The sequence below is a fragment of the Peromyscus eremicus genome, chromosome 14, assembly GCF_949786415.1.
Source record: "Peromyscus eremicus chromosome 14, PerEre_H2_v1, whole genome shotgun sequence".
Taxonomy (NCBI): domain Eukaryota; kingdom Metazoa; phylum Chordata; class Mammalia; order Rodentia; family Cricetidae; genus Peromyscus; species Peromyscus eremicus.
The window spans coordinates 62,808,448-62,822,167 of record NC_081430.1 but is presented as its reverse complement, the minus strand read 5'-3'; the positions used below and the strand labels follow the sequence as shown (position 1 = coordinate 62,822,167).

Here is a 13,720-nt window from a genome sequence, read left to right as displayed (position 1 = left end):
CCCCTCCTACTTTACTTTTATTCTACTAGACAAGTTCACATATACTTCATCATACATTTGTATTCCTAGTTGTATGTGAGTATGAAATATCTAAGAACTACTATTGAGAGTCTCATTTATTGTCTGTGTTTCTGAGATGCTCTTCATTAATACATAATCTCTAGCTGCATTCATTTTCTATAACTGATGTAATTTCCATATTCCTTGGAGATGAAAAACTCCTGTTGTGTTGTTTATATAAACATGTCTTCTTGATGAAAACCTCTGTTGACAGATACATAGTTTATTTCCATAATTCAGTTAAGGGAGTACTGCTGCAATAATCATTGTTCTGTAAATATTTCTGAAATATATATTTTTGTGCCCTCAGCATCCTGCTGCCTGACCCAGGTATCCTCTGCCTCTTTCTTCTCCAGCAGAACTAGGTGCTTATCTAAGAAGTTCTCTGCTCATGAATATGCAAATTCCTTAGGTCTGTGGTGGTAAATACAAGGAAGTCCACACCCCAGAACAACATATGATCAGTGTCCCCTCCACAGTCACTGAGCACACAGGTCCTCACCATGGGATGGAACTGGATCATCCTCTTCCTTCTGTCCGTAATTACAGGTAAGGGGCTTTCCAGTTCCAAACCTGAAGGAACAGGGACTCAAGTAACACTAATATACACTCTACCTTTATCTCCACAGGTGTCCTTTCCCAGGTCCAGCTGCAGCAGTCTGGGGCTGAGTTGGTGAAACCTGAGTCCTCAGTGAAGTTGTCCTGCAAGGCTTCAGGCTACACCTTCACCTACTCCTATATGCATTGGGTGAAGCAGAGTCCTGGCCAGGGCCTGGAGTGGATTGGAAGGATTTATACTGGAGATGGTGATACTAAGTACAATCAGAAGTTCCAGGGCAAGGCCAAACTGACTGCAGACACATCCTCCAGCACAGCCTACATGGAGCTCAGAAGCCTGACGTCTGATGACTCTGCGGTCTATTACTGTGCAAGAGACACAGTGTTGCAACCCACGTCCTGAGTGTGTCAGAAACCCTGGAGGAGCAGGAAGCTGCCCTGGGACTGAGATGAAAGAGAAGATTAGCCTGGAGACTTGCTCAAAAGTAATCATGGAGTGTTCCTTTGTCTGTCATTTCAGTCTTATAGGGTCCTTGTCAGCTTTTCAAAAGGACTGCTATGTATAATGTGATCCTGATTCAGGATGCCCTTAGAGTACACCAAACCTTGACCAGTTGTTTACCAGTGACCACCTCCATTGACATGATTCTTTTTTAAAAAAACTAAAATAGGACAAACTGTAGCAATACATTATGATATAAATATCTCTTAAATTCAAGGGACTGGAACTGTTGCTTTGGTAGCTGAGAATAAGCTATAATATGAGTCAGGCCAGTAAAAGACAAATCAACAGCATGTGCACAAACAAAGCCCCTATCATAGTCCAATTTGGTTTCCCTAAAACAAGCACAGGCAGTTTGTTGGAAGTGGTCCCAATAGTTTTGGTGGTAGGTGCTTTAACCTCTCCTATGAAATGTAATTTTATGTCTTTAGTTATTGATACATCTGATCATGAATTGCTTTTGGTAGTAGTAATCAAATCTCTTATTGTTTTAGGATTAGGGATGGAGCTGAATGTCATGTGGAGTCCCCAGGGTGTGGAGTCTGCTACTTTGACAACAAGCTGGGCTCCTGCTCACACAGCACTGGGGAAAGAGCAGTGGATTCCAAGCTGGGGATTTAGAGACCTGATCCTGTCATCAGCAGCCCTGGGTGCTCATTCCCCTGTTTCCTGAAATTGAATTCTCTTTGTCACCACCGTCCACACAGACTGGACCAGTGAAAATGCATCTTACACTGTGCAGGTGTTTAGAGGGAGGTTTACTATACTGAGGATGATTAGCAAGTTTTTGTTTATATTATTTTTGAAAATGGCCTGTTCCCTCCATGTGTAAAACACATATGAGGCCATAATATCACAGCTAGAATGTGAGTTCTTCTGGGCAATCATTTTGGCATGCTTTTATCAAATCAGCAATAGTACGAGAGGTATTAACAACTTCAAAATGAAACTTTTTACAGTTAAAATTTGCATTCTAATAAACAGATGAAAGAGACAAGTTGGAATCAGCTTCATTACTCTCTTCCTACTGCTCTGTAGCTTGCCTCAGATGATAGACAAAGTCATAAATGGCTCTGTATATTTCTGTGTACAGTGGGAAGTATACCTGTGGGAGTATTAATATCAAGAGCTTTATTCCAAGCCATTAAAGCACCGTGGCTGCTTTTGCTGTTAACTACTTGAGGGCTGGCAAGCAGTTGGGCCACTGTTTGGAAGTTTCCTTTTCTGATAATTTGATGGTAAGTCATGTTTGTAGTGGTCCCTGCCTTTGGTTATGAGCAGCAGTGGACAGGTGTTTGTCCATCCATTACTGTAGCCACAGACTAAAGTGAGGGGTGGTGAGAATTGTTATCATAAGGGCTTGTCAGGCTAAGGAAATTATTTAGTACATACTTGTGAAAACATCTACTTTCCTGTAGGGAGATGACTCTCCCTCCCTGTTTTCTATAACATTGTTTTTGAGGTTTTTCTATATGGAGAAGGGAGGATTGGTTCGTGGGCAGGATTCTTCATACTTCTCTAATGACTGGAAACACAGTCAGTAATTGTCCTGCCTAGAAACACTTTGAGGCCTTTTTTGGGTAAGGATCAATCAATATATCGACATCCTGAAGGGACATATGAAGAGAAGATGCTAGAGGTTTAGGTAGGAAGACATTATTTTCTGGGACTTTCTTTTCCTTTGGTGAGACTGTAGTGCTAGCCTAAGCTGGTTCCACAGATTAAATGGTTTAGTATAACTGGTCCCATAAAGCAGCACAACTTCTCACTATTTTTGTCCTCAAGATTCTGGATGAGTCTCATGGTTGTGACCCCATGGATGTCAATTGGGGGTATGTAGCTGATTGTAACATAGGGATGGTAATGGTAGTAAGACAGAATCAGGGACAATATTGACTGGAGAAGAGTGATGCTCTAGACCTTTGTGCTGTATAAAACTCATTCTATTGGGATGAGCACCAATCAGTATGAAAACCTGCCTGATTTTAAAAGGGAAAACCTATGATAACCATGATGTCATTGCTTGTGCAAAACATTCAGCACGCGAGACCATTGCTAATAAGCATTTAGGTTCTTCTTCTAACATAGTAAGTCATTTAAATGAATTTCATGTATACCAATGGTGAACAAGAGTTGTGATTAATATGATATAAATGTTTGTAGTTGATTCTCACTGAGCCTTATCACTGTACCAAAGGCCACTAAGCAGCTATTTTTTTCCCCCAGAATCAGGTTCCAGTTCCTCAAAGTTCTTCAACTAGGGAAGAATCGATAGGCCCAGGGTGTTTGTATTGTAAATTCTAGACTTTCTTTCAGAAGAATCAATAGCATGAGCCTACTTCAGCAATGCTAGGAAGAAATATCATGCAAACAAAAGCATCAACAATGTACAACATATATTGTGAATTGAGCTTGATGTAAAAAATCCCTCTTAATAGCAAGCCATGAATATAGAAGCTAGCAAATGCACTTACATACAGAATTGCATATTCAAGTACCATGAAACACTGAAAAGTTTTCAATCCAGGACAAACTTGTATGGGAGTGAAATGCACTTGACTCATGATCATGTTGCTTCTTCCCTTACAAATACATCTACATCTGATATGCAGCATTTATTTAGGGGTTAACATGTGTGCCTACAGGTCACAAGTATTCATGTGTAGGTACACATGGGCCATACACATTTGTATTGGCTTCACCTACTCTTTGGAACTGGTGGTGGGTTATTCAGCTCTATAGATGTCATTCACTGTGCTTATAGCAAATGCATCTAAGTCTTTGAAAATCATTAGCCATGACATTTCATGAATAAGATGCTAAGCTTGGGGAATTTAGATCCAAACAAAGAAGAAAAATGCCTGAGGACACAGAATGAAATTTGCACCTAGAAAGATGCATGGCAAAGTGTGGTGATATTGTGTTCCCCAAAATATTGTGCACCCTAATAAACTTATCTGGGGTCAGAGAACAGAACAGCCACTACATAAACATAGAGGACAGAAAATGGTGGCACATACACCTTTAATCCTAGCATTCCAAAGGCAGAGATCTGTCTGGATCTCTGTGAGTTCAAAGCCACACTGGAAACAGCCAGGCATGGTGACACACACCTTTAATCCCAGGAAGTGAGGGCAGAAAGCAGAAAGGTATTTAAGGCGTGATGATGAGGAACTAGAGCCTGGTTAAGCTTTTAGCAGCAGTTCAGTTGAGATCCATTTGCATGAGGACTCAGAGGCTTCCAGTCTGAGGAAACAGGATCAGCTGAGGAACTGGCAAGGTGAGGTAGCTGTGGCTTGTTCTGTCTCTCTGATCTTTCAGCATTCACCCCATACCTGGCTCTGAGTTTGTTTTTATTAATAAGACCTTTTAAGATTCGTGCTACAACAAAGGGAACAACAATTCCTTTTAAGTCTTTACAAACAAATCTACAGCTTATCCATGATACAAATGTGGAATTAGCAAACAGACTGATTCACAGTTCAAATTTCTCTAAATTCTGGTCACTCTCAAATGTGAAAATATTTTCTGTAGGTGGGAATTTATTAAGTACCACATTTGTTCCTCTTCATGGTGATGTGAGTTTTCTGCCCCAAATGCAGCTGGAGGAATTTGGAAATTGCGTTGTGGAGTAGTTGTGGATCATGTTCACTACTTGTGTGGTCTCTGGTAAGTCACTCCAGCACCAGTCATCACTGCTAAAGCCACATCTAACAGCCCCTAGAGAAAGGACTATGACTATGGTTCATGGATATAACCTGTGAGACACAGCTTATCATCCATCGTTGAAATGTCTACTCAGCATCACCATGTGTATTACAAAGAAGAGGAAACAAGGATCATAGTGAGGGCCCTGTGTGTGAGAACTTATACAAGTCGGTTCTCAGAACCAGAAGGGGGCACTGTGGATTCATCAATTCTCTACGTGGTAAAGGACAGCAGAAGCAGGTAAGAATGTTGTGCATTGAGGAGATTGCAACAGTCTGGTGTGGTGGTATTGTGTTCCCCCAAATATTGTGCACCCTAATAAACTCATCTGGGGTCAGAGAACAGAACAGCCACTAGATATAGAGGCCAGAAAATAGTGGCACACACGCCTTTAATCCTAGCATTCCAGAGGCAGAAACCCATCTTGATCTCTGTGAGTTCAAGGCCACACTGGAAACAGCTAGGCATGGTGACTCACGCCTTTAATCCCAGGGAGTGAGGGCAGAAAGCAGAAAGGTATATAAGGCATGAAAACCAGGAACTAGCCTGGTTAAGCTTTCAGGCTTTTGAGCAGCAGTTCAGCTGAGATTCATTCAGATGAGGGCTCACAGGTTTCCAGTCTGAGGAAACAGGATCAGCTGAAAACTGGTAAGGTGAGGTGGCTGTGGCTTGTTCTGGTTCTCTGATCTTCCAGCATTCACCCCAATACCTGGCTTCAGGTTTGATTTTATTAATAAGACTCTTTAAGATTCATGCTACAGTCTGGGACTTCATTGCCAGTCTCATTATAGTCAGAGACCATGGTGTAGTTGACATGTGAAATCTCCATGCTACAACACTGGAGAGGTTATTTGTTAAATAAAATAAAATCCATAGTGATGTCTCTAAAATCCAGAACAGATTCCTACTGCTGTTCGATAGAATATTTGTTTACTGAAGACTTATTAGTAAAGGTTAAGGGTATTTGAACTCCAGGATCCTGAGCAACATTATGGGAAAAAGTGTCTCAGGAGTTTCCAGCTTATATCAGGGGTGTTCACCTGCTGATCACTGGTATAGAATGGACAGAAGCCTCCAAAGCTCTGTGCCAGTGTTTGATGGGGCCAGATGGTCAATGCAAAGTCTCAGCATCACAAATATGGTTGACCCTAAGGAGGTTCAGGTGATCCTTGAACCTTTGATGTGTGGTCCACTTTAATGAACACTGATGAGGTGACTGGATTCTTGATGGGATGGAAGAGCTCTATCCGCACAGGTACCAGGATGAAGGAGGAAATGTGTTTCCCAGACAGGTTTCATTCTTGAATCTCATCCTCCCACTGACTAACATACTAAAACTCTTCCTGTTCTTTCTCAAAAAGAATAAGGCTGTCATCTGAGAAATGCCATTTCTCAAGATTACATGAACTACAAACTTTGTGATAGTAAATACAGGGATATCCACACAGCCAGCAGTACCACATTAGTCCTCATTTGTCCACAGTCTATGAGCACACACATTCTCACGGTGGATTGAGGTCATATCATCCTCTCCCTGGTGGCAGCAGCTATAGGTAAGTGCATTACTAGGAGCAGGGCTGATGGGGAGCCAGAGACTCAAGTGATTGGGCATCCTGCCTACAAGTGATGCCCACTCCTAGATTCAGCTGAGGCAGTCTGGTGTTGGATGAAGATTCCTGGAGATTCAGTAAAGTTTTCCTGCAAGGACTTAGACTCAGATAGCTTTTGCATTTGCTATACAAATTGGGTAAGGCAGAACCTAGACCTGAGCCAGAAAGGATTGGATGGATACTCCCAAGGATTGGCCAAAGAAACTACACACATAAGTTCCAGGACAGAGCACACAAGATACAGACACAATATCCAACACAGTCTACAAGGAGCTCAGCAGCCTGACATCTGAGGGCTCTTCCATCTATTACTGTGCAAAGAGCAGTGTCAAGAATACATCTGAAGTGTGTCAGAAACCTTGAAGGAGTAGGAAGCTGCCTTGGGGAAGAGAGGAGCAGGACGAGTAACCTGAAGACTTTGTCAAAAGCTTGTACTTAAGTACTTCGGATTGGAACAACCTGCATGCAAGATTCGGAGAGCAGGAGTTTTAAATTAGTGAACTTGATCCACACATTCTCCTGTTGATATCAATGTGAGCATGTGTTTACCATAATTGAGTTAATACTTTGCAGTAGAAATGTTTGATCACATTTCATATCAATGTGTAATTCCTAGGAGATGATCAATGTTGCTGTTGATTTTTTATTAACAAAGTTTATTTATCAAATGAGTTCATATTTATCAGCTTTTAGGAATTGGTTCTGAGATTAAGCAGTGATCACTGATTCCACATTCATAGTCTTCCCCAGTCTCAATACCCTTCCCTGTAATCACAGCCTGTTACAGAACAGTGAATGCAGTGACACAAGACATTCTCCTCCAGTCTTTGGGATGCATGGGTGTCAGTCATCCTCGGTCATTTGCTGAAGACTGTTTAGTAGTTAGTGTTGCTAATTCATAACATCTTCCCAAAAGAATGGGCGGCAGAGGTTGTCTGTAACTTCCTTTAGAGGTAAGTTACAGAGTGGATACTCCAGAGATGTCCAGAAACATCTCTAAACTGGATATTCTTACATCTTAGATATCTGACCAGTGAGGAAACCCTATGCATCAATCTATGAGAATCAGAGTGAGGAGATATGAGGCTATTTCCAGACAGAATTCTCCCTGTGGAGGGATTCAGTAATTGTGTGAGTGGTGCTCAGATCCTTAGGTAGTGTTCAGAAGAGTAAAATACATCACAGTTACAGGAGGAATTGCTGGGGGTTTATGATCAATGAAAACAGGCCCCAGCCAGAGGAAAAGGGTAAATAATCCACATAGCAAATGGACAATCATAAAAGAAGCTAGAAATCAATATGTGATGCATGCAAGGAAAACTCTTGCTCACTTGCACATTTATTGCATCAGATATGCCCATATTATAATCCTAATATTACTTTAAGTGGGGTAAATAAGCTCATAGTGTCTATTCACATTCTCACAGGGCCCAGAATATTATGAATGGATTACATTGTAAGAGGAGAAAGTCTCCATACTATTTAAGTAGACATGCACCCCTGTCCATTTTAACCTATGATAGTCATCATCCCAAGTACTGAAGTTAAATGTGGCTTTATAGACATTATATAGTATAGCCCAACAGAGACTCTGAAATGCCAAGATAAAACCATCCAGTACCCTGAATTGTAGGGATAAGTTTTCTTCTATAATGAGAAGAGGGTGTTACCCTGTAGAATGACAGTCTCCAAGATATATCAATTCTAACCAGTGGTAAAAGAGGAGATATGCACCAGACTGGTCCCAAATTCTTCTATGCTTCAACCTTAGGTTCATCTGACCCATGACCTAAAATTAGAGCAAAATATACATGAATAGCATGCAGTTCTGTAGTGTGCATTTTTTGTTTTAATATTGTAGCTATAGTTCAGACATTTAAACACAAATGTACACATAACCCTACATAGTGATATTGGATTGTCCCATTCCTGGGAGTATATTTCAAATCCATGAAATGTTCAGCTTTTGAATAGCTTAACTAACACATGCCATGGACAAGAATAAGAGGACTGTGGACTTGGAAAGGTAGACATGGATAGATAAAACCGTCTAAGTACACATAGCCTCCACCCATGAGGATCCATGTCAAGGATATCTCCTCTCTCTCCTCATTCCTTTAAATGCATGCAAATGCAGTGTGGGAAACAGATTGAGTCACAACATCTATTTGTTTCATTTCTACTTCCTTCTTAATGTGAGTATATTTTCTGTAAATGTTAACTTTATGTGAGTGCCACAGTGGGTTATCCTCTTTCTGTTGACCCCTTTATCTGCATGTCTCAGATGCATGGGGGGCTGCATCTGACCTTAAGACTCTGTATGGTTCTCTGCCATCAGGTGATCTGTCCCAGGTACAGTCTAAAGAATGTAGTCTCCTGTTGTTCTTTCCTATAAGTGGGAACTACTAGAGCTGGATCCAACTGTCACAAGGGAGGAGGCTGGCATCAAGAGGTGCATTGATGATGGTATGGAAACATCTTAAAATCAATCTCTGATGTATCCAGTCAGCATCTCCAGATTAACAACAACCATTTCTCTCTGAAGCTAAGCTCTATGAACACTGAAGTTGTAGGAATTTGTTATTGCTCAAGAAAGACAGTTCTGTACAAGTTTGCATTCCCACCAACAGTGGAGGAATGTTCCACTTGGTCCACATCCTCTCCAGCATAAGCTGTCATCAGTGCTTTTGATCTTAGCCATTCTGACAGGTGTAAGATGTTATCTTAGAGTCTTTTTGATTTGCATTTCCCTGATAACTAAGGATGGTGAGCAATTCCTTAAATGCCTTTCAGCCATTTGAGATTCTTCTGTTGAGAATTCTCTGTTTAGCTCCATAGCCCATTTTTAAGTGGATTGTTTGTTATTTTGATGTCTATTTTCTTGAGTTCTTTACATATTTGGTAGATCAGCCCTCTGTCAGATGTGGGATTGGTGATGATCTTTTCCCATTCTGTAGGTTGTCGTTTTGTCTTATTTATTGTGTCCTTTGCCTTACAGAAGCTTCTAATTTTCAAGAGGCCCCATTTATTAATTGTTGCTCTCAGTGTCTGTGCTACTGGTGCTATACTTAGGAAGTGGTCTCCTGTGCCAATGCCATCAAGACAATTTCCTACTTTCTTTTCTATCAGGTTCACTGTAACTGGTTTTATATTGAGGTCTTGATCCACTTGGACTTGAGTTTTGTGCATGGAGATAGATATGGATCTATTTGCAATTTCTACATGTTGACATCCAGTTATGCCAGCACCATTTGTTGAAGATGCTCTCTCTTTTTTCATTTACAGTTTTGGTTTCTTTGTAAAAAAAAAAAATCAGGTGTTCATTGGTGTGTGGATTAATGTCAAGATCATCAATACGATTCCTTTGGTCCACATGTTGATTTTTATGCAAATACCAAGCTTTTTTTTTTTAAAATAGCTTTGTATTAGAGCTTGATGTCAGGGATTGTGATGCCTCCAGAAGGTGCTTTATTGTATAGGATTATTTAAGATATCCTAGGTTTTCCATTTTTCAATATGAAGATGAGTATTGTTCTTTTGAGGTCTGTGAAGAATTGTGCTTGGATTTTGATGGGGATTGCATTGAATCTGTAGATTGCTTTTGTTAAGATTGCCATTTTTATTATGTTGGTTCTACCTATTCATGAGCATGGCTGTTATTTCTATTTTCTGATATCTTCTTCAATTTCTTTCTTCAAGGACTTAAAGTTCTTGTCATACAGGTCTTTCACTTGTTAGAGTTACCCCAAGGTATTTTATATTATTTGTAGCTATTGTAAAGGGTTATGTGTCTCTGATTTCTTTCTCCACATAATTATACTACAATTTACAGCTCCAGAGAAGCTAGAAAACAAGGAGGACCCTAAGAGGGATGCATGGATCACCTTGGGAAGGGGAAACAGAGGAGATTCTGATGAGTAAACTGGAGATGAGTGGGGGGCAATAGAACGTAAGGGTGGGAAGATAAGAACATGAGGGAGTGGGATGGTCAAGCTCTGGGAGGTGTGGAGTGGGAGAGCAATAAAAGAGATGTCTTGATAGAGGGAGACATTATAGCATAAGGGAGAAACCTGGTGCTAGGGAAATTCCCAGGGACCCATAAGAATGACCCACCCCAGATTAACGTTGAGGGTGCCTGATCTGGCCTACCTTGGTAATCAGACTGATGAATATCCTAATAGTTATAGAGCCTTCATCCAGCAACTTATGGAAGCAGATGCAGAGATCCACAACCAAACACCAGGCTGAGCTCCAGGAATCCAGTCAAAGAGAGGGAAGAGGGAAGAGGGATTATATGATTAAGGGGGGTCAAGATCATGATGGGGAAATCTACAGAGACAAATGAACCAAGTCAAAGGAACTCAGAAACTTTAGGGTAACAGTTTTGGAACCTGCTTGGGACCAGACTAGACCCTCTGCATATGGGAGAAAATTGTGTAGCTGGGTCTGTTTGAGAGGTCCCTGTCAGTGTGTTCAGGATCTATTCCTGGTACATGAGCTGGCTTTCTTGAGTGTATTACCTAAGATCTACTGCTTGTTCACCCCCAATAAAACAGAGAGGGGCTTGGTCCTGCATCAATTGAATGTACCAGGCTTTGATGTCCCCCATGGAAGTACTTATTATTTTGGAGGAGGGGGTGAAGTGTGGGTCCAGGGAGAAGGTGGGAGAGAGTGGGAGGAGGGATGAGGATGCATCTGTGGATGGTATGTAAAATGAATTAATTTAAAAAAAAACAATGAAACTTCAGTATAAGCCATGATAAGCCAACCTGCAGGTGAGCTAATAACCAGCAAGTGGCACAATGGAGCCAAGAATCCCCAGTAGAGAGATGAGGTTGGTGTGGCAGGGACTCCCAGATCTTTCCTGTGTCCTCTCCTGCCCTGTTCTCACCACTAAAGATAGTATAACAATTTTTAAAACTATAATATGGATGGAGAGAAACTCCTAGGACCCAAATCAAGCTGAGGTTCTATTGGCATTTGATAATGGATGAGGAAAATATAATAAATTTTCTTTGGAAGATTACTGAAGTTTTCCTATGTGCTAGTGAATGACCCCACCTATGTATAAATAGATAGCACTGATTGGACTCACTGTGTTAATGAAACAAAAGGGGTCAGGAAGTTGGGTAGAGACTTATTGGAAGGTCCCAAGAGGAACATGTGGGGCATAGTGGGTGTAGATATGATCATGATATATTTTATCCTGGATAAAAATTTCAAGGAATACAAATTATTAAATGTAAAAATAACAATTTTACATATGTTTAGAATTTTCATACACGTGAATTTTGTATACTGCATATATCTCTCCATAATCTCTACCCTTCATTTTCCTTCCCCTCCTACTTTATCTTTATTCTACTAGACAATTTCACTTATACTTCATCATGTATTTGTATTCATAGTTGTGTGTGAGTATGAAATATCTAAGAACTACTAATGAGAGTCTCATCTATTGTCTGTGTTTCTGAGATGGTCTGAACTAATACGTTTATCTCTAGTTGCATTCATTTTCTATAACTGATGTAATTTCCATATTTCTTGCAGATGAAAAACTCCTGTTGTTTTGATGAACATGTTTTCTTGATGAAATCGTCTATTGACAGACACATAGTTTATTTTCATAATTTAGTTATTGTGAGGTTGATACAATAATCATTGTTGTGCAAATATTTCTGAAGTATATTTATTTTTGGACATCTGGGTGAGTTTCTTAGTGTATAGTCTGTTGGAATAGCAAATACTAATTGCATATATCTGAACGGAGATTATAAGTTCTCATAACTTGGCAGGTTTTAAATTTCCCATCACTATCATCATTATCATCGTCATCGTCATCATCATCATCATCATCATCACCACAACCACCATCTGTACATCAATCTGACAACCTTTTCACAAAGTGGAGCAACTTTCTCAGGCCTGATTCTATTGAGAGCTCAGGTCCTGATGTTACATTCTCAGCATCTGTACAGGGCTAAGGGAAGGAGCGTGTTATGTATTTCCTCAGAGAGGATTAAGAATTAGCACTCAACATCCTGCTGCCTGACCCAGGTATCCTCTACCACTTTCTTCTCCAGCTGTACTAGGTACTTATCTAAGTACCCTGCTCATGAATATGCAAATTACTTAAGTCTGTGGTGGTAAATACAAGGAAGTCCACACCCCAGAACAACATATGATCAGTGTCCTCTCCACAGTCACTGAGCACACAGGTCCTCACCATGGGATGGAGCTGGATCATCATCTTCCTCCTGTCAGTAACTACAGGTAAGGGGCTTTCCAGTTCCAAACCTGAAGAAGGAACAGGGACTGAGGTGACAAAGACATCCACTATGCCTTTTTTTCCACAGGTGTCCACTCCCAGGTCCAGCTGCAGCAGTCTGGTCCTGAGCTGGTGAAACCTGGGTCCTCAGTGAAGTTGTCCTGCAAGGCTTCTGGCTACACCTTTACCAGCTACAATATGCACTGGGTGAAGCAGAGGCCTGGACAGGGCCTGGAGTGGATTGGATACATTAATCCTTGGAATGGTGGTACTGGCTATAATCAGAAGTTCAAGGGCAAGGCCAAACTGACTGCAGACACATCCTCCAGCACAGCCTACATGGAGCTCATCAGCCTGACCTCTGAGGACTCTGCGGTCTATTTCTGTGCACGAGACACAGTGTTGCAACCCACATCCTGAGTGTGTCAGAAACCTTGGAGGAACAGGAAGCAGCCCTGGGACTGAGATGACAGAAGAGATTAGACTGGAGACTTGCTCAGAAATAATGAATCTTATTGTGCCTTTGTCTGTCATTTCACAGTCATACAGGGTCTTTGTCAACTTTTCAAAAGGACTGCTGAGCATAAAGTGATGCTGACTCAGGATGCTCTTAGAGTGCACCATGCCTTGACCAGTTGTTTACCAGTGACCACCTCCATTGACATGATTCCTTTTCAAGTAATTAAAATAGGACTCACTGTAGCAATTATGACATAAATATTTCTCAAATATAAGGGACTGGAACCATTGCTGGAGTAGCTGGGAAAAAGCTATAATATGTATCAGGCCAGTAAAAGACAAATCAACAGCATGTGCACAAACAAAGCCCCTTTCACAGTCCAGTTTGTTTTCCCTAAAACAAGCCAAGGCAGTTTGTTGGAAGGGGTCTCCATAGATTTTGGGGTAAGTGCTTTAACCTTTTCTATGAAATCTAATTTTATGTATTTAGTTTTTGATACATCTGATCATGAATTGCTTTTGGAAGTAGTAATCAAATCTCTTATTGTTTTAGGA

The 13,720-nt window shown here is 40.8% G+C and overlaps 2 gene segments (V, D, J or C); both read left to right on the top strand.

Annotated features, from left to right (window-relative positions):
• The first annotated feature begins 557 nt into the window (after positions 1–557).
• LOC131923985 (Ig heavy chain V region 102-like) lies at positions 558–12,328 on the top strand. The segment is given in 4 exon segments: positions 558–609; positions 690–1,002; positions 2,623–2,660; positions 12,234–12,328. Coding segments are annotated over 4 exon segments (492 nt in total).
• A 331-nt stretch (positions 12,329–12,659) lies between these two features.
• LOC131923984 (Ig heavy chain V region 108A-like) lies at positions 12,660–13,126 on the top strand. The segment is given in 2 exon segments: positions 12,660–12,711; positions 12,795–13,126. Coding segments are annotated over 2 exon segments (378 nt in total).
• Positions 13,127–13,720: the final 594 nt, after the last annotated feature.